Source organism: Crocodylus siamensis, chromosome 10 (genome assembly GCF_052110815.1).
Source record: "Crocodylus siamensis isolate JL-2025a chromosome 10, ASM5211081v1, whole genome shotgun sequence".
Classification (NCBI taxonomy): Eukaryota; Metazoa; Chordata; order Crocodylia; family Crocodylidae; genus Crocodylus; species Crocodylus siamensis.
Genome location: NC_143404.1, coordinates 58,401,850 through 58,428,030, shown reverse-complemented (window position 1 = coordinate 58,428,030; position 26,181 = coordinate 58,401,850). Strand labels below are relative to the sequence as shown.

Genomic DNA, 26,181 nt, shown 5'->3' with positions numbered 1-26,181 from the left:
GCTTCAGGGGTTGGGGGTGGTGAGTGAAACCTAACTGGGCGTTTATTACAGGCCACCAAACCAAGCGGTGGAGCTTGATCTGGAGTTCTCTCAACAACTGACAAGAGGTCACACGTGGAAGGGACTTGGTTGTCACGGGCGACTTCAATTACCTGGACATAGATTGGGAGGAACAGTCAGCTAGGTTGGATCAATCATGTAGCTTCTTCACTGTAATCAAGGAGCTCTTTCTGACCCAGAAAATGCAAGGGCCAACCAGAGATACTGCTCTCCTAGACTTGGTCTTGGCCAAAGGAGATGATCTGGTATGTGGCTTCAACATTGAAGCTAGCCTGGGCAACAGTGACCATGAACTCACCAGGTCAACTGTCCACCACAAGGTTTAAAAATCAACTAGCAGGATTGAAGTCCTGGACTTCAAAAATGCTGACTTCAACAGGCTCAAGGCATTAGTAGGGGAAGCAATGCAGGACCAGGGATGGAAGGCAAATGGGGTACATGAATATGGTCATTTCTCAAGGACACAATCCTTGAAAAAGAAAAGAGGTACGCATGGTGGAAGCTAGGGACAGTTCTCAAGGAGGACTATACAACAGTGGTCCGCATTTGTAGGGAAATGATTAGGAAAGCCAAAGCGGCGACTGAGTTTAAGTTAGCCAGGGGAGTCAAGGACAATAAGAAGTCCTTCTTTAGGTATGTAGGGAGCAGAAGGAAAACAAATGGAAGCGTGGGGCCCCTGATTAATGCCTTGGGACAGCTGATGATGGACACTCGGGGAAAAAACTGAACTCTGGAATACCCACTTTGCTTCAGTATTTCACTGGACCAAGGGGAAAGACAAGCAAGATAAGGATCACAAGGGGCATGGTGGGAATGATAGCCTTCCTACTGTGGATGCTGAGCTGGTGCAAAATCAACTAGAAAAGCTAAACATTTATAAGTCAGCAGAACTAGATGGACTTTACCGGAGAGTGCTCATGGAGCTGGCTAAGGTCATTGCGGAACCTCTGGCAAAACTCTTCCAGAAATCGTGGCACATGGGAGATCCCTGAGGATTGGAAGATGGCCAACATTGTGCCCATCTTCAGGAAAGGGAAAAGGGAGGACCCAGGCAACTATAGGTCAATCACCTTAACCTCCTTCCCAGGGAAAATCCTGGAAAAACTCATTAAAGAATGTACGTGCGATATGCTCACTGAGAGTAAGATTCTGAACGACAGCCAGCACGACTTCATGGTGGATGGGTCTTGTCTTAAATCTCACCTCCTTCTATGAAAGGGTTTCTCAATATCCTTGTGGAAAAATTGGAAGATGGTGGACTTAACTGCTCAACAGTTCAGTGGGTGGAAAACTGGCTGCGTGGTAAGACCCAGAGAGTTCTCATGAACAGATCTGTGTCATCCTGGCAAGAAGTGGCCAGCAGTGTCCCTCAGGGGTCTGTGCTTGGACTGGTGCTTTTCAACATCTTTATCAATGATTTGGATGTGGGGGTGAAAAGCTTAGTGGCCAGGTTTGCAGACAACACTAAATTATGGGGGAGTGCAGTCATGCCAGAAGATAGGTTGAGATACAGGTGGACCTGGGCAATGCTGGAGAGTTGAACAGAGTGGAACCGGATGAAGTTTGACACTTTCAATTGTAATGTGCTCCATTTGGGGGCAAACAATCCCCAACATACCTACAGGCTTGGTGGCAACAATTTGACTTGCACCACAACTGAAAGGGACCTAGGGGTAGTGATCAACCATCGCATGAACATGAGTTGGCAGCGTGATGCTGTGGCCAGCAGGGCAAACAACACATGAGGTGTGTTAACCGCTGCATCTCATGCAAAGCTAAGCAAGTGATACTCCCACTGTACTCCACGCTGGTGAGACTGCAGCTGGAGTACTGCGTCCAGTTCTGGGAGCCACACTTCAACAAGCACATGGAAAAACTTGAGAGGGTCCAGAGAAGAGCCACCCGTATGATCAGGAGCTGGCAAGTCAAGCCATACGAGGAGAGGCTGAGGGACTTGGGCCTCTTCAGCCTACAGAAGAGAAGGCTGAGATGGGGACTTGGTAGTGGCTTACCACTACGTCGGGGTATACGTCAAGAACTCCATGAACAGCTGTTCACCATGGCTCCTCTGGGGAAGACCAGGAGCAATGGATACACACTCCTGGAAGGCAGCTTCAGGCTCAATTCCAGGAAAAGCTCCTTCACAGTCAGGGTGTTCAGACTGGAATAACCTCCCACCAGTGGTGGGGAAGTCACCTACCCTGGAAATCTTCAAAAGGAGATTAAACAGTCACTTGACCACAGTTGTCTTTTCCTGCCTACTGCAGGGGGACTGGACATGATCTACAAGGTCCCTTCCAGCCCCTAACTATGAATCTATAAGCACTCACTGTCTGCTGCTGGTGCACCCCCTCTCCACCCTCCCTCACACCCACATCCTGCCCAGCCAAGCTCTGTGTTCCCACTGCTCCCCTGGACGCAGACTCAGCACTGCCGCCAGCCGCAGCCCCATGCTCTGTGCTCCCACCCAGCCGCAGTTCCCCTCCCCTGCTGCTTCCCAGCCTGGTGCCTGGAGTGAGCACGACACCAGCAAAGCCAAGCAGGTCCTCTGGCAGCTGCAGCAGAGGCAGCAGCAGTCCTGCCTGGAAGCTGCGTCTTGGCTCAGCCGGGCCCTTCTGCCCACGGGGGTGGGAGTGAGGTGTGTGGGCTGGGCAGGGCACAATTAGTTGGTGGGCACCTGTAGGCCAGATTAAATTGTGTGGTGGGCCGGATTTGGCCCATGGACCGTATTGTACCCACCCTGGTATAAAAATTAGCTTCAGTATAAGAATCACAGCGGTAGGTAAGTATTTGTACTAGTAGTGCACCATGAAGATATTTCAGAAGAACTAAAATCCGGGAAAAACAACTAGATTGTAATATCATTTTAAAGTATTTATATCAAAATTAGGACTTTTGACAGGACACAGGTAGCATGTTAAAAATAAGCTTTCATAGATTTCATAGACATCAGGGCTGGAAGGGACCTCGGGAGATCATCGAGTCCAGCCCCCTGCCCAAAGGGCAGGAAGTCAGCTGGGGTCATAGGATCCCAGCAAGATAAGCATCCAATTTGCTCTTGAAGGTGTTCAATGTAGGTGCTTGAACCACCTCCGCTGGCAGACTGTTCCAGACCTTGGGGGCTCGGACAGTAAAGAAATTCTTCCTTATGTCCAGCCTGAAACGGTCTTGCAGGAGTTTGTGACCGTTCGACCTCGTCATCCCTTGGGGTGCTCTGGTGAACAAACGTTCCCCCAGATCCTGGTGGTCACCCCTGATAAACTTATAGGTGGCCATCAGATCACCCCTGAGCCTACGCTTTTCCAGGCTAAAGAGCCCCCTGGCTCTCAGCCTGTCGTCGTAAGATCTGTTTTCCTGACCTCTGATCATGCGCATGGCTCTCCTCTGGACTCTCTCAAGCTTCTCCACATCCTTTTTGAATTGTCTGAAAGGAGATCAATACTAAATAACTGAAGTTAGTAGGTTTGTAACTAAATGCAATAACTAGGATTACTCAATTCTCAGATTAAGGAGAAATTGAGAAGATTTCAATTAGAGGAAAAGCACATCCTCTCAGCAAGCAATTCATCAAATCTTTATATTAGGAAATACTACAGCTTTGTGAAAATTAATAAAAACCATTAGGAATTTAATAAAGTTCAGAATGAAACTTAAAAGTAATTAAAACAAATTGACAAGATAATTTCAGTCACTAAGTGTACAATTATATTTACATGTTAAATTAAGAAAACAAAACTAGCAATCTGTGAAGAAAAAAACCCCCGGATCATTGTAGAATGGCCTATAGTACTGTTCTGCCATCAGTAAAAGCAGTGACTCTGCCCCACTGTTACTTGGACACTATTTTTTTTCACACAATGTCTCCGGTTGAAAAACTTAATCATGTATGCCCCACCTTTCCATTTCATCGGTTGAAGTATTTGCAGGGGACAGGAGTGTGAGACCTGGGGAGATGGGGGGGGGTGATGAAAAGATGGGGGTAGCCACCCAAGCACCTGGCTCCCCGTTGTGCCCTGCCCTGATTACCGGCTCCTTCCTGGTCCCAGCTCACTTCCAGTCTCTCACCTGCCACAACTTTGATGTGTTTGTTGCTGGGGGAGAGGTCCCTGGGGCTGGGAGTGACCTCACTGGTAGCCTTGTCTGCCTGGAGCCTTTGCTCTCCATCACTGTGCTCTTGTGGGTTTCTGAGGCCTTGGCAGGGCTTAGGCTGTCACAGCTGTGGCCCTTTTGTCTCTAGCCACACTCTCCACCTTGGTCCACTGATTAAGATCTCAGCTCCCCAGTATCAGCCCTGTCTTGATGATAGCCTCTCCAGGTAGTCCAGCCTTGCTATGCTAGTCTCTGCTCCTCTGGCTTGGGGCTAACTTCTGGCACCTGTTGCAGGGGAGTGCACCCAGGCATCCCTGCTCTTGGCCTCCTCTACCCCTGCTACCACAATCCAGTCCTCTGGTTTCAAGTTACAAAACAGAACAAAAAACACAAGCCAGCTGCTTCATAAAACAAATAGCCTTCCTCCCTTTGGGTAAATGTTGCCTGCAGACCCTACTTCTGCAGGAGTCATCTCACCTCCAGCTCCCCTGGGCAACATGGATGGTTGCGTGCTCATCCCCAGCAGCTTATATTGCCCTGCCCAGCCTTCTGGTCACAACTAGGTTTTCTGCCTCCCCTCCCCAGGACCACTTCATTAGCCACCTGGCTTTTTCAGTCCCTGGCTCAGTCCACCTGGGCCCCTGTTCTTCCTGGTCCTGGGTTTCCCACCTATTCAGGCTTTCCTAGTAACAGGGGCAAGGGGTTCCCTGTTACAAAGGTGAATTAGAGGTACATAGTATTTGTTAATTATGTACTGCTTTGCCAAGCAGAACTTTTTCTTTTTTAACCAGGATCAAACACATTAATCATCTGTTTGGAGTACAATGTCATACAAACATAAAAAGCGCCAGAGCTGTTCTTTTGCTAGATGTTAGACTGATGTTTCAAATAACTACGTAACTAGCCATTTGTGGAAGAGCGAGCTAAGGTTCCAGTCCTGCAAACCCTTAAACATGAATGTAATTTTATTTATATCCCATCATATATAAGGGAAAACTGATACATGTACTTAGGTGTGGTAATCTTTAGTGTCTACAACTTGCCAGATCAGAGGCTTGAGTCTGGGGGGAACCGTGAGTTACAGAAAACGTAACAGAAAATGCTTGTTACATTTGATCTTAGCCCAAAAAGCCGAGTTGGAAGAAATCCACAGGCTACCAAGTTCCATTACTGTAATAATGTTTTAAACATTGCTCCCACAACAAATGCCATGAGAGTCTGGAATAGAGCTCCCTGCAGGGTCACAGTCTTGTTTAACATACTAGATGAGTGGTGCCAAAGTCATCCAGACCCATGGGCTGCAGCAGTTAACACTGCCACCATTCATCCACTGCAAAATTTCCAGATCTGAGGGGAGCTGCATCCAGCCTGCAGTCCTCCCATATATACTCAAGTCTGAGATAAGGCTTTTCCCCCATTCCACATGCCAGTCTACCCCACTACCTGTCCCACTGCCACTGCCTTCCTTGTTTCAGCATTGGGTGGGATAATTTTAAGATGACCTCCCCAGTAATTAGACTCTATGCGTGGGAAGTTATAACAATTTCATAAATTTTCCATGTATAAAATCTAATAAGGGGGGGGGGGTCATCTTAAATTCAGAGTTGTCTAGCATTTAGGTAAATGTGACATTTTGATATCCCCTGTTCTAAACAGGCAGACAAGTAAAATGTAATTAGTATGTCCTGGAGAAAAAAGATTAAACTGGAGTTAATATTACAGAGACATAATTACCCCCAAACAAACATTACAAATCCAGGAAATTTAGAGTTAATGCTAAACTGAAATCTTCATTTCAAGATATGGAAAAGCAAAGTTAAGTTATATAAAACAACCATAACTTCACCCTATAGTGACATTTAAAACCAGGGGTTGGCAGCCTGTGGCCTGCAGACCATTTAATGCAGTTCACAAATGTGAAACTCCAGCAGTCAGAGTGACTCAGTTCAGGTCAGAGGCAAATGGGTGGGCACTAGAACCCAGCTACCACTGCATATGGGAAATGTCCACTCTTACTGCGGGGAAAAGCAATGGCAGCAAATGCCAGGAAAAGTGGCAATGGTGGGTCCTGGTGCCCCGTTAGCTGAATCCCGGCCTGCCTCTGACCCAGACTGGGTCAGTCTGGTCTGCAATGTTAAAAGGTTGCCAGCCTCTGCTTAAAATGGTCATTTGATTGTAAGTGCATATGAATGCTTATGCTCCCAGGTTAGATTTAACCATTTTTAAAGATAAGTTAGATTCCTTACCTTGGTATTACAAAGGGGTGGAGTTGAGTGGTTGAATGCCCTTGTAAAAATGAGTTTTTACGTACTTTCAGTAACTGAAATACATGCATTATCTAAAGATTCTCTTTTCTCCTTCCAACAGCTGTTTTGCAGACTGTTCAGAGTGGGCAGGGAAAAGAGTTGAACACCTGCCTCTCCTGGGCAGAGAAATAGGGCTTGTATGTAGAGTGGGACAAGTGGAGATGATTTTGAGGAAAATTAATGCAAGAAAGGAGCAAAAGTTGTACCTTTGATAATTTGCTTGTGTTTTCTGCATCTTGTCTTCAGACTTTTTGATATACCTGTATAGCACCTAGCACAATCAGGACTGTAAACTTATTGGGACATTTGGATGCCATTATAATACAAATATTGGGTCAGTAATTCCTCTTGTTTTCTCTTGGTTAATAAACATTCAAACCAACTTAAGTTTCTAGACATTAATTTCATTCCATGTGATGAGGGATGTGAGGATAAAGTGCTTTCACTCTTCATTGCTAGAAGACGGTGATGGTTCTGCAGAAATGTAAAAAACCAGAACAAAAACCAAAGACCCTTTCAATTACCCTACTAAATTCCTCACAATCAAAAAGGAATAAGTATGGACACAGAACTAGAGTATTTAAGATTTTTATCTATTTGCTCCACCTGCTGGAGTATTTTCTTAAAAAAAAAAAGCAGGACTAGCTAAGTTCTAATATAGCTAAGCTCTAATCATAAAGATAATTAGAGGCATGAAGAAAAGAGAACAAGTTTGGTTTATCTAATAAATGCCAGGTAATCCAACTTAAATTCACTATTTTCAAGATAAGGCCAATGGAATTCAAGCACATGCTTAAGTGCTTTGCTGAACTGGTGCCACATAGTTGATGAGCATCAGTGTTAAAAAGATGTACTACGTTTCTGCTGCTGCTGCTGCTCATCATCTTCCCCCAAATAAGCCTTTGGACCACAAACTTGCCATTACTTTCTTCCCAGTCAGATATGTACATCTTTAATGAATTTCATTATGAATGTTCCAATAGTATTTATTTGGAAAACTAAGGGAAACGTTATTGTTTTCTCCATCTGTAATATGTTCTCTTGCACAGCATTCAGAAACAGTTAAGGTGGATGAGGAAGATGCATGTTTCCTAGAGATAATGTGATTATGGGGCACTTTAGTCCTTTAGAAAATCTTCTGTTGGTATCATAGCAAAAAGTACATTTGAACTTGATTTTTTAAAAACAAATATTATTTATACACTCAATCATCTCCAATAGATGGAACTCAAACTTGCACCACAGAACATGAGCATGCAAGTGGCCAGTGCCCTTCCTTCCCCTCACCCCAAAGAAAGACACCCACCCCCAGAAGAATGAGGCATGGTGACAAAGCAGTTAAGGGGTCTTGCTGTGGCTGAAGAGGCACCAGTTTAAGCCTTGCTCTGGACTTGTGCAAAAAGCTGCTCCCAATCAAGTCAGCTCTAAATGGGTACCTGGTCAATCAGGCTGTAGAGTCATGGGTAGGGACCTACAGAAATCATGGCACAAGTGCACTGCACAGTGGTTCCTTTAATCTTGCTCATTTCACTGCATGCCCCACCCTACCCCTGATTGGTGGAGGGGCCCCGGTGGCCCCACAGCTTGCTGGTGATTGGCCGGGGGCAAAAAACAGTTTTAAAATGCTGCGGTTTTTGTTTCCCACCACTGATTGGCCAAGGGGCTCTGGCAGCCCCACTACTTCTTGCCAGTTGGCCAAGAAGCAAAAATTGTGACGTTTTAAAACCATGGTTTTTGCCTCCTGGCCAACTGGCAGCAGGGCTGCCATTGCCCCTCTGCCAGTCAGGGGTGCAGGGGGCACGCAGTGGAACAAGCAAGATTAAAGGAGCTGCTATGCAGTGCACTTTACCACAACTTTGGTAGGTCCCTAGTCATGTGCACCTTTGGCTGTAGAAACTGGCATGTCTCAACGGTGCTAGGCTTAGTTGGACCTTTGACCTTATATCCAGAAGAGCCAGAAGTCTGGTGGTTGAGACAATAACTTCTGATGTGGAAGAGACAAGATCAAGACCCTTGCTTGAATTAGGCTGAAGAGAACTTGGGTTTCACACTTTGCAGGGAGACACAAGCCAGAGCTCTTTTAGCAGAGAGACAAGGTCATCGTCTCAGGTTCTGGATGGAAATTTTGGCCAAAACAAGAAACTTCTTTCCCAGCAAAATTTGTGGTGAAATTAATGCATTCCTTCAACAAGGCTCAGTTTTGGCATGTAATCATTTTATGACAAACTGTAAATGAAAAATTCCTATCCAGCTTTATTTGCAATACTGATGCAAATTCCTGTTATAGGTGGGCAAATTTCTGCTGTATGCCAAAACCCCCCCCCAAAAAACTAGGGGTGCACCAATACAGATTTTTTGGGCCAATACTGAAGACCGATTTTTGATGAGCTATATCAGCTGATACCAATCTGCAGCTGGTCAGCGTGGAGACCAGTGTCAGCTGGTAAGTCTGGTGTGGGGAAACAGGTGGGGGGAGGGATGGGGCATGGCAGGGGGCAGATTGTGCCCCCGTGGTGAGGGAGGGAGGCTGGGGCAGGGCCTGCTCAGCTGTGGCAGGGTGGAACACAGAACAGAGCCACAAGCAGCTCAGCGTAGGTGGGGGGGTGACTTCCACCCCGCATGCACCCTGGGAGGGCTTGGGGGGGCATGTGCCCCTGGATCTGTGTGCACGGTGAGGGCAATCTGCCCCTGCAGGCTGAAGCAACACTGGGCTCTTCCTGTCAGAGGGGCTGGGTCAGGCAGCAGTGGCAGCACTAGGAGGGGTTCTGGGAGGGGACAGGGACTGCAGCCACCCCAAAATTTGCCATAGCTCTGCTGCTGTTTGCCCTGAGTACAGCCCAGCTCAGCCCCTCCCTGCCAGAAAAGCCCAGTGCTGCCCCAGCTCAACACCCCCCCCCCGGAGCCCCGCCCACAGTAACAGCTCGCCCCACCATGCCCCGCATGCAGATCTGGGGGTCACCCCCCCCATGCCTCTTAGGGTTTGTGCAGCACTAGTAGCCACCCCCTTCCGCACCCTCTGGATGAGCGACTTGCAGCTCCATCCTGTGCCCACCCCGCCCTGGCTGAGCAGTCTGGTCCATGCCCCACTCCCTCCCTAACTGTGGGGGCCTTGATCTGCCACCTCCTTTCCCCTGCAGACTTACCAGCCAATGCTGTTCTCCAAGCCTCCAGGCTACCCTCCTGGCTGTGTGCATGCTGTGACCACACACATGCATGGGGCATTTATCGGCCACATCAAGCAAAAAAAAAGCCAATTTCCAATACTGTCAATTTTCCCTATCAGTGTCGATCCAATACGGGACCAATGTATCAGTACACCTCTAAAAAAACCAGACAAACTCACGTTGATAAAACTTAGCTGTTTTACATTGCTGCAGCAGTACTTCCATTAAGGGTTTGCAGTAATGCAGCTGTATTGGTATAGCTGAACTGCTTGGCAGAAAGTCCTTAAGCACTATAAGGGTCAGCATAAAAGGATGAATATATGCCTCAGAGATAGAAGATGGCATCCCTTTGGGCAGCAGACAGTAAAGAAAAAATTATCAATGTAAGCAGGAAATGGGTAAAAAAACTGGAAAATATAAGTAAACCCAGATGGATCGTTGTGGAATTATGCACGGATTTGTATGCATGTTTTCTCTAACAAGATCTTGTTAATGTCTGTTAGGTAGCTAAGCTGAACTACAAAGAGCAACTGATTTAGTGTGGTAATAAAACACATGGTTTAATGACAATAAAAGAATTAAAATTACAGAAAACAAAATGCATCATAAACGCACATTAAACGGTTACAGAACACCACCAACTTTTCTAGAGAGAAAGGTCTCTTTGTAGACATTTTACCAAGTATATGAGTAACCACAAGTTTACATACATTAGAAAACATAGCTTTTGTGCTATGTTTTACAAACCAAACAAAAAAACTACATAAACTACTTGCAGTGTTTAAAAAGCAAAATAAATTATGGTGTTTTCAACAAGAAAAGGTTTTATTAAAGCACAGTTTTAGCCTGTAGAATGAGTGATGAAGTGAGGTTTTAAAAAAAAGGTATTTTTGTAATGCATTATAAAAAAACAATGCATTTCACAAATCTAAATAGAAGAGGACAGACATATTTACTGAGTGGAAAGTCCAGTTTAACAGCAATTAAAAACCAAACCAGTGTATTTGTTGCAGTCAGACCGATGGACATTCATCATGGTTCATACTATACTTAATATGAAGTATGTTGCTGGTTTAAATGTAGAGTCAACTCTACACAGAATTTTACTGGATAACTGTAGGAAATGTTAAGACACTATTACAGTTTGTAAACATTACTCTCTTGTTTATGATTAAATCCATAGGCTTAGTTTCAATTGGTGAGACTTAAATGAGGTGACATTCAAAGAAGTTAAGCATCTACAATTTTACCATTTACAGTGTCAAGGTTCTTTTAGAAAATTCTCTCAGTCCTAGTATATTTTTGTGATGGAAGTTCAATAGATAGTGCAAGAAAAGCATTGGACAGAGATTCTAAAAAATCAGTTTGCCTCCAACTTAACTGGATGCAGCAGTCATTCCTATAAATAATATTGGGAAACAAAGAAATCAATGATGATACACTGTCCCTCCCCCAAAGAATTTAAGATAATGAAACCAATTGGTTTAAAGAGAAATAATATAATTGATTATTTGACAGTATTGTGCATTTAGAAATTCTTACAGGCATCTGGGAGCCAGAATAAACAAGTTCTTAAAGAATCTGTACATTTAGTGTCTGATCTAGCTCCTACTAGGAGCCAATCCACTGACTTCAGTGGGAGTTTGATCAGGTCTTGCTGAACTCCAGGCATAGAAACAGCATTAGCGTTCACATCATTATATTTCCATTAGGAACATATTTTGTTACAGTTTCTTTGTTTGTCTATTTTTAAAAGGTCTGTAAAAAGTTCAATGCAACAGAAAAGCAAGTGTAGCTTCAACTTTTTTTTCCACATAAAAAATGTAAATTTAACCTTAAACAGTAGGTCAAACAAAGCACAACTCTTGTTATTTGGGGGTGGGTTTTTAAAAGAAGAGGACCCAGTTTTGGTTTCAAAACATATTATTAACATGTGCACATTCCTCTTCCATTGACATGATGCAACACAGATGACTGAAATGGATCTGATTTGTAATGCAAGTAAGATGTTTTTAAAAGCTTAACAGGACTATGAAAGTAGAGTTATTACCTAACTAAAAAAATGTTTCAAATTTTGCAGTGAGGTCTCATGTAACTGCAGGTAAAGTTTACAGATCTGAAGTAGTCATAAGTTTGTGCAAAACTTGGTTTTTGTATATTTTAAGTTTACACATTTAAAAAAAGAACAGATTATACCAACCCAATTTTGTGAAGTTCTGCCATGCTTGCACCTAAGTTTATGCTGGACATTTCAGATGGTAAAAACTGTGGATGGGACTTTTTGTAGTGCCAGAACGTCTATAGGAATGCCAGTCCAGAGTGCCTAAGAAAATGCTATTGGACACAACTGTGACAAAAAGATGAAATGGCAATATTCACTGTTTATTTATACCCTGATTAGCATGCAGCTTAATTTATACCCCTATTCAGCTAAGCACTTAATTTGCACGCACACAATTCCCATTGAAGAAATGAGACAATAACATGCTTACGTGCTTTATTGAATTAGGGGTTTGTAATAGCATCAGAGGTCTGGGGTAGTTTTTAGTGTTTTGTTAGGGAAAAAAAAGTGTATGTTTCCAAGATGGTGGAACAAGTGTTTGGACTATTTCCAAGGAACAAAATAAAATTAAAAAAATTCAAGTTTGGAATTTATAATTGGAATTTAAAGTTCTCTCTTTCTCTCATCGCTTCCCTATAATATATTGTGCTTAATACAAGGACAGGAGTCCTGAATGTCACAGAGGCTCTTCCTGCCATGGAACAGAACAATTTGTAAAGTTCTAGTTGGCAGTATAAATTAATTCAGGATTAGCTGATATGTGGTGATGGGTGTGGTATTCTATTGTGGATTCAAAAAAACCCAAAAAACTTTAAATAAACTTTAACTTAGATTGCTGATGGAGAGAGGGGAGTCCTATTCATATTAAAAAGCAAATGCTAGAGCTGTTTGCTGTTCTCACTACTATCATATATTCTTGTTATCCTAGCCCTTAATTCCCATACACTTGTCATCCTGACTCAAATCAGATGGGGATTTAAGAAAAACAAATAAAAAAAGAAAACCCACAACCAACCCTCATCTTCACAGAAACAGCCTTTCTATCCATGAACATCACAGAATTTCTATCAAGATGACCAAGCTACTTCTTTCAAGTCATTATTATTTTTCAGTAACAGCCCAGTCGGCTTCCCAAGGCAGGTCCCACATTTTTGTCCATGAATGAACTACTTGTCCAACATCTCAACACGTTCTAGTGTCCATCATTATGAATTTAAAAACGGTGCAAAACTCACTAAAATATCTGTAAAAGAATTACCATGTAAATGTATCAAAAACACTAAGTGCAAACAGCTTTTTGCTGCAAGTTGTTTAGAGTTTACTGAAATGTCTTAATATTAAGGCACAGGCCTACAGTTCATTTCGTGCATTTGATATTACACAGTGAGATTTCAAAAAAAATGCAATGAAATGATAAATAGTGAATTTTACTTAAAAAACAAAAACAAAAAACAAGTTCCTCTCATGCTACAAAATGGAGGTACTTAGCTGTACTTTACAGGTACTGCATGTATGCATGCGGCAGAACAGTAGCCTTACACACAATGAATATAATCCAAGGACACTTTCTAAAAAAAAAAAAGTAGTTTAAATGAATAATTTAAGTGTTTTCTGTTTAACATGCAACAAAAATAATATTCCAAGATATTTTGTTTATTTGATTCATACGAATATTAAGAACACACCTTCCCATTATTCTGAAAAGAAAAAAAAAATGCCAAGAGATTGGAGTCAGAATTTTCAAAAATAGTCTAATTTTAGGCTCCTATGGCCAGATTCTTTTGTGTGTATTAAGTGCTCGACACTTTGCAAATTTGGTTACTTGAAATCTAAAGTCAGTCTCCTGTGTTTGAAAAACTTTGCCTAAACGCTTTAAAGTTGACTGGGGACAAGGAGAATATTTTCATTCAGGAACATGTTTGCATCAGTAATGTAAAACAAATGTAGTTTTCGGTTCAAATTCACAGTGCCCTTAAGCTTATAATTTCCTTACTTCAGGGTAAAAGTATTTCACCTGTGTAATTAACTGTCGGCCATCTTGCTGCCAAGTGACCCAAAAGCTATGTGTACAGTACAATTACAGTTGCAGGTACTTATCAGAGAAAGCATTGTCTTGTGAGCAGCATGGTTGAGAAATACCCTGAAGGCTAAGCAGGTCCTACCAAAACTGCTCAAAAGATGATACTTTTATCAAATGAGGCATTCATGATTATACAAATAAGTTTATTAAAATCATTAAAAATATATATATATATTCTAGTTCCATGGTAAACATTTTCAGTAGAAATGTACAAGTTTATGTGAAGTCATACGCAATACTTCTACAATCTATTTGCACACAGGAACAATTATGGCAAAGTAGAAAATGGGGTCACAGATTTTAAATAGCGTTTAGATACTAGTCACACATGACTAAGAAGGTTACTTACAAAAATAGCAGTAGTTTTATCATAGTCAAACAAGTGCTTAGATCAGTATGGCAATATCTAAGATTGAGAGATCCAGTGGCTCCAGGAATTGGTAATGATACAGAACCGTTAGTCTCTGTCACTTGTTTTTCACAGAATTGTGGTCAGGATTCTGGTGCAATTTCTTCATACAACCAGGAATTAGGAAACCTACTATTACCTCATAACCTTACAGAAGGGTTAGGAAGATTTACACTTGTAAAGTGCTCTGAACATTACGTTTGAAATATGGGTGGCCAGTATATTTTTCAAGTTTAATCTGGGTGGGTAGCATCCAAAAAGTATTTCTACCGGATGTGATTTCATGGCCTACAGCCAATTTAATGGAGAGTAAGTAGAGTGTTACAACTGGAGCTTGTACAAGTGGCTCCCCAACAGTCCTACTTGCTTCATTTCATTTAAAAAACATAAAAACAAAACAAAACAAACCCTCGCAAAAACAATCCCCCCATCACACTTCCACACTGCTTGAAGGGAAGAAAGACACAGGCTAGAAGGGAAGAAAGCACCTGAGCAGCCAGTGAGGGGGAAAAGAAATGGCATTCAAAAAAAAGCTTAATATGAATACCATTGGAAAAAAAAAAAGTTGTCTATACAATATTTTGAGAGATAAACACTTAAGGAATGGTAAAGTTTTTTTAACCCCAAAAATTAACCACAGACACTTCAGAAAGTGTGGCAATGCCATTAAATGCACATTTCTGGTATATTATGTGCCCAAACATATTATAAGTCAGTTATTTCCTGAACACCTGATATGCTTGCTGGAAAAGCAAGATTCATTGGCTGAAAAGATGGCAAGTAATACAAGAAGCCAGGCAAAATCAGATGGCATTGTTTGGTGATCAGAGGCCTATAATGCAGTATTTACTTAATTAAATGAGCATCTGACCATATTACTTCTGTGAAGACTTTACAGAAAGGTCTACTGACTTTTAACTGAATTGCATCTCAAATGGACTAATTAGGTAAGAAGCTTCCTAATAGCTTTGTGAAGGCATAAAACTTGAGTCCGAAACCAAAAAGAGTATTTGCCTAACTCAGACATTTAAAATATTATGAAACCTATTTCCAATAGATGTTTTAATGGAGTCACTACCATAGTAGTTCAGCAACTATGTACAATTTCACCTACAGAAAGTATGCTTTCTAAAGCTGACTGATAAAATTCATGAGTCATCAGTAACTTTCAAAACAGGTCAGTTACAATAAAGAAAGGGGAAAATTCTCTAATATTTGGACACGGGTCTAGGATTTTATCCCTACTGAAATCCACGGGAGTTTTGCAATTTACATGAATGAAACAAAGCTGTCATGTTTATTGTTTGACTGACAACTCTTTTCCATATAAAACCTTATTACCCATTTCAAAATCGCAATTTTGCAAGGTAAATGCAGCCACTATTCTGTGCCTCTATTACATATCACAATCACTTTTAATGTAAGAAGAAGTGATTGATATCTGGACTTTATGAACCTGTTTTTTAAGTCAAGTGTTATATAACCTTTGAAAGGAAATGGTAAACAACTTTTATTTTTGCCATGCTAGATGCATTTCAGACATACCATTTCTTATTCCAGTTGAGAAGAATATAATAATAAAAAGGTCTGTTGTGCAAAAAACAGACTTCAAATAGACATGGTCAGATCTTTTTAACCCAAAATGTAGATTGGAAACACTAACCTTATTTTTATAAGAATCTTTTTAGAATTTAATAAATACCTCAAACTTTCTAGCTCTTGTAAGCTACTAGCATGATGCTGCGAAGTGCAACTGACTTGTCTGTTTTTATTATCCATTCTGTTTTCAGAATATGAGTTATGTATTAATAAACAAAATAAATGCGTTTAAAATATTATAGCCTGGCAGTGTCCATTTAATATTGCAAGACAGCCAAATAATAGTCAATGATTTTGCAGTGATAGAATTTATTTTTAATCAGTCTTCTGTCAATACTGTGTCTTCTAACATTAGCTTCCATTTCATAATGCTTTTGATTTTCTTGTTCTGGGTGATGCTCCATCTTCTAATTTTACTGCTCCATTGACAACATTAGCTGTAAGTTTAAACAGGTAAAATTAAGTACATGTGACGCTATTTGTCTCTTTTCAGTGTAAAAATAAGATTATATACAAGTGCTCATGTTGATAGTAAAACTTAAAAATGTCAGGGACCAATACTTCTGTACCTACACACTGATGGCAAAATCAGCTGAAATCCTTGTGTAGATAAAGCTCTTATAACTTCCTGTTTTTTCCAACTTTGTTAAAATAAGACAGATTAAACTGTGGTAAAAACAGTGAAAGCTGCCATATGCTTGTATACGTTAGGGTTTCCTTTGAAATTAACTAGTGGGATTCAGAGCACCTATGTAAATATCTAAACAGAAAAAACCCCAAAACAAACCAAAAGACCAGATCCTTAAAAGATATTTTTGAACCTTTACTCCCAACAATTTCCCAATTTCACTGGGAATTACGTACTTAAAAACACTGCAGGATCCTGGGCTGGATGTGCTACTGATCAGGGTTGTAACACACAGAATTTATATATATTTAATAGAGTAACAGAACAAAAGATGTTGGAATAGGCCTGGAATAGGCTTCTCAGAGAGATGGTGCTCTCACCTTCCCTGGAAATCTTCAAGAGGAGACTGGATAGGCACCTGGCTGGGGTCTTATGACCCCTGCCACCCCCAGTGCTCCTTCCTGCCCATGGCAGGGGGTCGGACTAGATGATCTGTCTAGGTCCCTTCTGACTCACTGATTCTATGATAACTCAAGATACATTTGAATTATCCCATAGCATCAGAACTCTGCACAGTCACTGCTGACCAACATATTAACTGGCATCCAGCTTGGATCCCTATATTTAAGGCTTTAAAAAAATCCATTTACTCTAGCTATCAGAAGCTAGCCTGGAGACTTAGAAGGGACCTCAGCAGAATCCAGCTTTTCATTGAATATTTCGAGCCTATATCATTGTGAAGGTATTTATTTTTGTAAGGTTTAGCCAGTACAGCAGCATCCTCCCAACTCTGCAGACAGATAGCTCCAACATCTGTGTTGTTTAGTGATTTGCCCAGCTGCAGCAACACACAAAGTCAAAAGGACTACAGACAGTTTCACTGCTGGGCAGAACTTGTGAGCAGTGGTGAACCTCAAGAACTGTATCCATTTCATACTGCTGTATGTAAAAGCAATGAGGAACAGCAAAAACAGGCACTGAAAATATTAATGGAAGAAAGGAGAGAAGGGCCTGCAAGGCTGGAGTAGAGCCACAGAGATATGTTCTTCACTGAAACTAAGAGGTTCAGTAGGGGAAAGGAATTAAACTACTTCCACACCTGTTAAGATCAACTGGAGTCTCTCCATCTAAGTTTCAATAAGTCTGCCTAAATTTAAAATAGCACACCCCTCTAGCTAGAGACAAAAATGAAAATGGAAGTTCTGAAAAGATCCAGGATTAGCATCAGCAGATGTTGTGCTTTTCAACAAAGTGCTGGTCCTTAGCTTCACAGGAAGAGGGTCTGACTCTCATACGTACTTCTGTATAGTAGATTAGTCTTCCTGTCCAATAGGGGTGTGCAAAGTGGGCCCCATTCGATTTGGATTTGGCCTGAATCAGGGATAGTGATTCAATTGATTGATTTGGATCATTGCCCCAATTCAATTCAGCCAAATCTGAATCTGAAGATTCAATGCTGATTCGGAGGATCAGTGATTTGGACAGACACAGCTTTAAGTGTTTTTTCTACATACCTCAAGGTACCAGCACAGCTTGTGAATGCTGTGATGCATGGAGCATCCCACGGGAGTGCAGGGGGGGCCCTCCACATCCTCAGCAGCGAACTTGAAAGTGGACCGGAAGTAGTTCTGGTCCACTTCTGGGTCCGCCGGGGAGCTCCCTGGTGGACCCAGAAGTGGACTGGAAGTGCTCCTGGCACTTTAAAGCTGTGTCTATGTCCGAATCACCGAATCTTTCCAAATCGATTTGGAGGGCTCCGATTCAGTTTGAAGAGATTAAAGGGTCCTGTTTCAACTCAGACTCAGAGATTTGGCCACCAAATCAGACCGAATCTCCACCAAACTGAATCAGGGACTGAAGCTTCGCACAGCCCTACTGTCCAAGTCTTATTCACTACATATCGTCCACCAGTTAATGTGAAATTCATTTCAGTTTTTCTTTTATGGATCTAACATTTACTACAAAGCCTTCAAATTTAATATATTTGGAAATGCAAGGCACTGAATTAAATTTCTTCTGAAATGTAACAAAAACAGAATTTACAGTCATAAAGGAAAAAGATCACTTAAAAAACCTCAAATGGAATAATATGTTTTAATTTGTAGGCATTAAAAGAATGATTGCAACATTTTCTTACAAATGTCCTATTTCTTTAATTTTTAAAATCCTTCAGTCTAGCAATATGCAGCACTTGTCAAATCTACTTTTGTGTTCAGTAAAGGACAGAAACTCTAGAAAGTGCTGGAGTTAATTTATAATTTAGGTCTTTACTCCAGTACAACATTTGTTCTCTCCTTGGTTAGCAACATGCAGTTACAGTGAGCTATAAGTAAAGATCCTGTGAGGTAGACTATTTTGGCTGCATAGAAGTATTGAAAAGAACCACAGGTCCTGTGGTTTCATTTCCCCAGTAAGAAAACCTACCAGGAGAGCAGGGTACAAACATTAGTGAGGTTGGGTGCATAGTGAACAGTCTGCACTGTGGATGGCGTACAGCGAAGGAACCCCTGTGCACAGATCCTGGCACACTCTGCATGCTCTGGCATGCAGCAAGTTATCATGGGCGGGGAAAGGGAGACTGGGGCCAGAAACTCTGCTGGCATCAGCAGCCTTACTTGGGGGCCACCCAGGGTTGCAGCCATGGCAGGAAGCCTGGCCATAAGCAAGAGTGTGACTCCAGCCAGCCAGTCTCCTGTTTTGGGTGGTATCCGCTGGTACCACATGTGCCACCCTGCTTTTTTTCAGCATTGGTTTTCTTGACCCCAGAATCTAGGGTCAACCCCATCCCCCAACCCCACTGCAAGCTAGTAGTATGGGGAATGCTGGCACGTGCAGCGTGTAGTGTTACAGACAGGTCTGCGACATCACATACTGCATGTCTGCGCTCATCTGGACATGGCCTTGGGGTACAGCATAGGGTTGGTGAAAAAGACTGGATTAACCTGATCCCAAAGCAGTCAGGGAGAGGGGTTTGCTCTGTACTCAGCTGGAACAGTGGAATCTAGCCTGAGTCACAGACTTCCTAGAGACAGGAATGTCCTAGGAAGCTGGAATGTTGGAGGACAGCACTGTGGCTTCTATTGGAAGAGTAAGTGTATATATATATTTGTTTTCCCTGGAGAAACTCTCCCAGGAGCCACTTCTACCTGGATGGAGTTATTTTTTTTTTGAAACCACCCTTTTTGGTCTGAGAGAAACTGGGAACGTTTGTACACTTAGGGTTTCTACCAGAACTGCCATTTTCATGGTAGAAATATAATGCTTGTATGTATCCTATGAAGTTAAAATGATGTCTGTTTTCACTGTACACCAAAAAATAGATGCTGCTCTGGCTCCCTTACGTTTTGGTATGAAGAAAAAGATAAGATGCAGAAAACAATCATATGCAGAAATGCTTACAGTATATCTTAAAAGGGGCTTTAAAAATGCAATAACACTAACCTCTGTTTGTTTCCTTTTTTGTTGGCTTGCTCTTCATGTTATTTATTTTTCTCCTAGGAATTTGGTTCTGGGTGTGCTCTCTCCATTTTTTTAGCTGGAAATTTATAAATTTCCACATCATCCAGGCCTGTGTTAAACAAACTGCAGCCAAACAGCTAATCCTAAAAAAAAACCAAAATCCAAAAAACACAACTTAAGAAGTGTTATAAAATGTTCTAACTGTACATAGTTACATTGCAAAGCAGTGCCACATTTTTTTTTTTTTAAATCATCACTCAAACCTCTCATGCTAGTGAAAACCACATTTGTCTGAGAGACTCATGCATGAAATAAGCAAGAGTTGCATGTACATACATCAATGAAAGTGTCCATACTTGGCAAGGAAATATGAACTATAGCTTTTATGGATCTATAGCAAATTGCACAATTGTAGCTTCTTCTGCCAAATGATCTATGAGTGAACTTTAACAGTGACCAGGTGTACATCCAATGCCCATCTTTGATGATACTTTATTTAAAATACATTTTAAACTGAGGAGCCCATGATGAAAATCTGGCTTCAATATGAGCGAGCAAGAATGAACACATGCAGAGCATGTTTGGGGTCTCTAAAATAAAATGAGTAAAAAGTGATGGTGGGAGCATTTCAAAATTACAGCATGTCTATAATAAACGTGGCCTTTTTAAAGAAAAGTCTCACAAAATAGTTATGCAGGGTCCTTTTCATGCTAATCATTAGGTTAATGTAATAAAAAATAAATATAATAATAAAAAAGACTGATTTAATTATTTTTTGCCAAACATTTTGTACTGCTGGGCCCTGTACCATGGAAGGTAGGGACAAAGAAACAAAGCTGCTTAAAATCTTCCACCTCAAAACACAGAAGAAAAACAAGTAACATTTTGGACTGTTATATAATTTTTTAAAAACATAAATCATCTTATACCTCACAGTGAGTACATTGAAGTTTCCATCTACTATGGAAAAAACTGGATTCTCTACTCTTGCCAGACCAAATCCAAATGTGAGGACAGATAAAGTTAGTGTCAGAAGACGAGTCATTACAAACAGTAAAGCCCAAAGGGTAAATCTGAAAACAAAAGAATGAATTTTGTTCATTAGAACATGATTTCATCAGGAAATTAATGTATTTCCCATGTTTTGTCTACCTCTTTTTAACTCCTCTAACTTTACAAGGTTAAGTAAAGTTAAACATCCCCCTATAATGAAATTTAATGTAAAGAGAGTCCATCATATTTCTATGACTTACAGCATGAATATCAAGTAGCAAGGGTCTTATAAAACCATGGAAATCCCTACAGAATGGTCACACATAGATATTAAATTAAAAAAGAAGTGGTTGGTAGGTCAAAGCAGATTATTTATAGTCATTTAATTTATAGGTCAGGAAGAGGGGAGAATATACTGAATAGAGAAATGCAAATCGATAGTAAAGTACAACCTTCCCACACTGATCTATATGACTTACAAAATGTCATTTTAGTACCCAAACTTGTATAAGTTATAAAATGTGGTGAACAATCAAAAGTTACAAGCACTTTTATGAATTACCAAAAATTAATTAGATATAAAAATATTATTTCCATTACTTTTAAGGGTTGGAACATGTTGATTATAAAGACACTGAGAGTAAAGTTCTGTGAACAACTTGTGTGTTAATGGTCTTCAATACAGCTAGTATAGAAACTGATGAATTTAAGCACTGATATCTGAGAAGAGTGCCCAAGGATATACCACTATGGCTTTTTCCTGCACCAGAGGAAGGGGATTCCATGAGAAAAGTCAGCATCAGGCCAGGCTGCGAAAGTAGGAAGAGCTTGCTGGTTGATTTTACGTTCTGAGGTCTATTTTTAATGAAGATGGGTCAGAAACTCTCACACAAGTTGGTGGAATAGAAATTCACTTTTAAAAATCAAAGCTGGTGCTCTCCATATATTCAGTTTAAAAGGAAAAAGACTTCTTTCATTTAATCTTAAACTGAAAAAAATGAAAATCTATCTTCTGCATCTGTCTGTTCAAACAGGAAGGTTAAAAAATAAACAAACCAGAGCCAGCACATACAAGAAAAAGCAGCAAGAGTCTGAAAGAGGCCATAGGGGTTAGAATTTATAACCTGACATATAAAGCAATGATTCTCATCCAGGGTGCCTTGAGATCTTCTTGGGGTGCCAAACAATGTTAGCACTGTTAGGTGTGCAAATATTCACTATATAAATGCAGAGATTTCATATAGGAATCCATAGCATTAAGATTACTCTGGCCTGCTGTGATATTTCTGAGCTCTTTGCAACAGAAAAATGCTCTATTATTTCTCTGTAGACAAAAACTGGATGGAAACATTTTTCACGGGGTGCCTCAAGTCTAAAAAAACCAGTGGCTCAACAGGGTCAGTTTTAGGACTTGTACTATGTTCTTGTTTATAAGCAAATATTCAAAATACTTCTGAAATTCATACTTTAAGGAGATGGGTTTCCCTTGGAGAAAAACTACTTTTTCATTAATGAGTACCAAATGAAGGCTTTCTTCAAGTGGCCTTATTAGGAGTCAGGGCAGCAGACATGCTGACTAGCCCCCAGCTGACCACAATTACCTGAGTGTGCCTGGTTCCCTGTTAGTTTATCTGCAGCTGGCCCTAGTTACCTGCATGGGCATGGCTTCCTACAATATAAAGAACAGCCCTTTTCTTGTTTTGTGGCTGCTCAACAGCAAAGATAGTTAGCATCTCTATGATTAGCCCTGCTCCAGCCTAAATCCCTGTAGGCTTCTGTCCCTACCTCAACCCTTGTTTCCTGACACAGCTGCTCCTAACCCCGACTCCTCACTCCAGTTCACACCCTGAACTTCTGACCTTGATTCCCAGATATCAAGCCCAGGCTCCTGCTCTTTTACAGACCCTCAGCTCAGCTACTTCTTTCTTTGACACTCAAGTTAAAACAAATCTTTGAAAAGACCCCAAAAAGGAAAAACTTTACAGATCAGTAAAAAAAAAAAGGAGGGTCGTCCAATATAAAAGAGGTTGCATGGAAGGTAAGGTAACATATTTGTTAGTCTTTCAAAAGTGAACACTGAATGGGTGGAGACAGAGTTGGAGATGAGTGGACAAGTGAAGCAAAATTACAAAGGCCCTTAAGTGTTCACACATGAATAAAACATTCAATAATCATATTTCTTTCTTTCTTGGTTGCCCTCTTTACCCCTTTCAGTAGGCACACTACAATTTCTCTCCTCCAGTCTGGTTCTATAGATCAATTCTCTTGTTTAATTCCTCCTAGATGTTCTGATATTTCTCCTCCTCCTCAAAAGTAACTACTTACAAATTTGCAGTATACATGTTATTTTCTTCCACAAATCATAAATTTTTCCCTTTTGGTCTACCCTTTGCTAAGAAGAAACAGACTACAAAAATGACAGTGTATACTACTTTTTGCCCTTGAAAGAATTCACTGCTGTACATCTTTACTATAAGATTCTACTGTAATTCTTTGTGCTCTTTTATATTGATTGACAATGATAATTGAATTCAAAAAATAAGACTAAGAAGTTGCAATAATGTGGCACTTCTATTCTTGGCTGGATTTGTTTTTAAGATCAGAAATCCCTATAAAATATTTGCAGTGACAGCTATATTTAGCAACTGAGTATTTTATGTGGCCAACATTAACTTGAGACATGACTTTAACAAAGCTTAACTGAAAAACTAGCATAATTGCAAAGTGACATATTAGTTTCCATGACTATATACAGTATTGAAATTCCAAGCAAAAATATTGGTATCAGAGGTATCTTAGAATGTGATATGCTTCCTAAACATGCTCTTACATGCATGCAAACATTTTTAATGCCAAAATAATTCAGTGTAAATTACAGAACTCTAAATAGAGGTAGTATGAAAATAAAAATAATTTAATATAAGCAAAATTTACCCTTTCTGCTTGTTTTCATCACTGAAGTAGAAAAGACGAGAGGCGTGAAAGATCAATTCCACTAAATAATGAGGTACAAGTAAAATTAGCCCCAAACGTTGCAGGCTACAGAAAGAAAAGGTGAACAAAAATGTAATGAAATTATGAAGTAAACCAAAGTTTATCAATTAATAACAATTTACAAATACTTACTTTAATACATAGGCACCAGATATGTGAGCAATGTAAAGACAGATATAATACAGCTGTCTTGGAATATCTTCCTAAAAATTAGAAAAATTATTAGATGTTTATTTTTAGCTAATTTTTTTCAAAAACCCTGTAATACTGAATATATCAACTTTCCATATTTTCTGTGGACCCCTTATAAATGTTTCCACCCTGAGTACATTACATAGGAAATCAAGCAACAAAAAGGGTTGTTTTTTTTAAATTAAATGCAGACAGGCTTCAATTCATACCTTTCTAATCTTCTGGAAATACAATTCTGGCAGTGCATGAAGCCAATAGGCAATCTGGCAGATATAGAAGAATTTTACCTGAAAACTAAACAATAAGATATTTACTAATCTCAAAGTAAGAAAGGCTGTTTATATGATGTAGTGGGTATTTAAGGAACCATAAAGAGGAACTGTTTTTTTCTTGAACAACTGTTTATGGGACTCCTCTTTGATGGGAATTACACTTTTGACCAATTTGAGGGACAGAAAGGACTCAAGTTTGGCCATACCCTCCCCTCAAAGAAGATTCTACAGTTGAAAAAACAAATAGTAAGTAATACTAATTTAAGGCCTTAATCCTGCAAAAAATTCTGCATGTGCTTAACTCCACCCTCACTGAAGTCTGTAGGACTACTAACACAGTACAGATAAACACATCCAGGCTTTTGTAAGACTGGGAATTAAATAATCACAAATACCATGAGACGCATCAGCTGACAACATTCAAGGTTTTTAGGTACTGGTCACTAATGTGAAGGAAAAAAAATGTCTGCATGTGTATGAAAGACTCTCTCTCATATATAATATGAGAAATATGAAAGACTCTCTCTCATACACATACACATTTTTTTTTTATACACACACACACACGCATTATGGTCGTATGAAGCTTCGGTTGCTAATTCAATTCGGCAGAGATTTGGTTCAATTCGGCAGCCGAATCTCCGAATCTATATCGAATCAGGACACCCTTAATTTCTCTAAATCAAATTGGAACCCTCCAAATTGATTCAAAGAGATTCGATAATCCGGGCACAGACATGGCTTTAAATGTTTTTTCTACATACCTCAAGGTACCAGGCGGCTTGCATTCCCCCGACTCAGTGACTGGTGCCTCCTGGGTCTGGGGGGACACCCAGGGTCCCCCCACGGCTGATCGCCGAGCTGGAAGGGGTGCGGGGGTCTCTCAAGCACTTGGCAGCACACCCACGTGGACCAGAAGCACTTCCGGGTCCAATACTGAGCGCACGGGGCATCCCCCTGCACTCCTGTGGGACGCTCCATCCGCCCCACCATTGCAGCATTCACGAGCCATGCCTGGTACCTTGAAGCATGTAGAAAAAATATTTAAAGCTGTGTCTATGCCCGAATCACTGATTCTCTGAATCAGCATCAAATCTTCACATTTGGATGAACTGAATTGGAACAGTGATCTGAATCAATGAACTGATTTACTGTCCCCGATTTGGGCCAAATCCAAATCGAATATGGCCTGTTTTGCACATTCCTAATATATACACATACACACACATGAAATGGGGAGAGAGATAGAGAGAGTCTCTGTACCATCAGAAAGTTGTGGTGGTCTGTTTTTGAGCAGCTAGAAAGAGCAAATGTCATGGGGATTCATTTTTCATTTTAATAAAACACTTACAGCATGCGAGAATGGGGATATTCTTTCCATAGCAAAGTAGGGTTTGTCATGAATTCCTCCTAAAAAGGAATATAGCTATTTTAGAATTTCTATAACATCTTAGGGGCTTTTTTTAAAAATAAATACAGAAAACAATTTGACTTACTTACTGCAGTCAAAATACTTGCTCCCCAGGTAAATGAAAACAAATAGAAAAATGCTAGCTGTCCCGATTCATTGAATTTGCTGTGCTTTGTTTTTGACAGATGGAGACGTCTGTTAATTTTCTGAAATCAAGAAACCATTTTAAAGATTACAGAGGAAACGGATCAACATTTTGTATTTATTGTTGCCGACAGAAGGAAAAGCAAGCCCTTTAGCCTTTAGTTAGGCTTCCCTTACCTCCATGATCTTCCATTCCTAATGCAATAACAACCTCTTCATGTTTTAGGCCCTGGTCCTGCAAAAATGTGCACGTGCAATTAACTTTACTCTTGCAGCAAGTCACAAAGAAGCCAACATAAGATGTACAAAGTTATGTACA

The 26,181-nt window shown here is 40.6% G+C and overlaps 1 protein-coding gene across 1 annotated transcript in view; it reads right to left on the bottom strand.

The window, feature by feature from the left end:
• Positions 1–13,883: 13,883 nt before the first annotated feature.
• Positions 13,884–26,181, bottom strand: part of LOC149856655 (translocating chain-associated membrane protein 1-like 1) — a 29,408-nt gene continuing 17,110 nt past the window's right edge. The window contains exons 4-11 of the mRNA XM_090064752.1: positions 25,808–25,924; positions 25,659–25,717; positions 24,245–24,329; positions 23,976–24,046; positions 23,784–23,888; positions 20,786–20,929; positions 19,839–19,999; positions 13,884–16,206 (exon numbers count right to left, since the gene is read on the bottom strand). Of these exons, the coding sequence (XP_089920878.1) occupies positions 16,133–16,206; positions 19,839–19,999; positions 20,786–20,929; positions 23,784–23,888; positions 23,976–24,046; positions 24,245–24,329; positions 25,659–25,717; positions 25,808–25,924 (816 nt within the window). The 3' untranslated portion in view covers positions 13,884–16,132. The remainder of the gene's footprint in view (positions 16,207–19,838; positions 20,000–20,785; positions 20,930–23,783; positions 23,889–23,975; positions 24,047–24,244; positions 24,330–25,658; positions 25,718–25,807; positions 25,925–26,181) is intronic.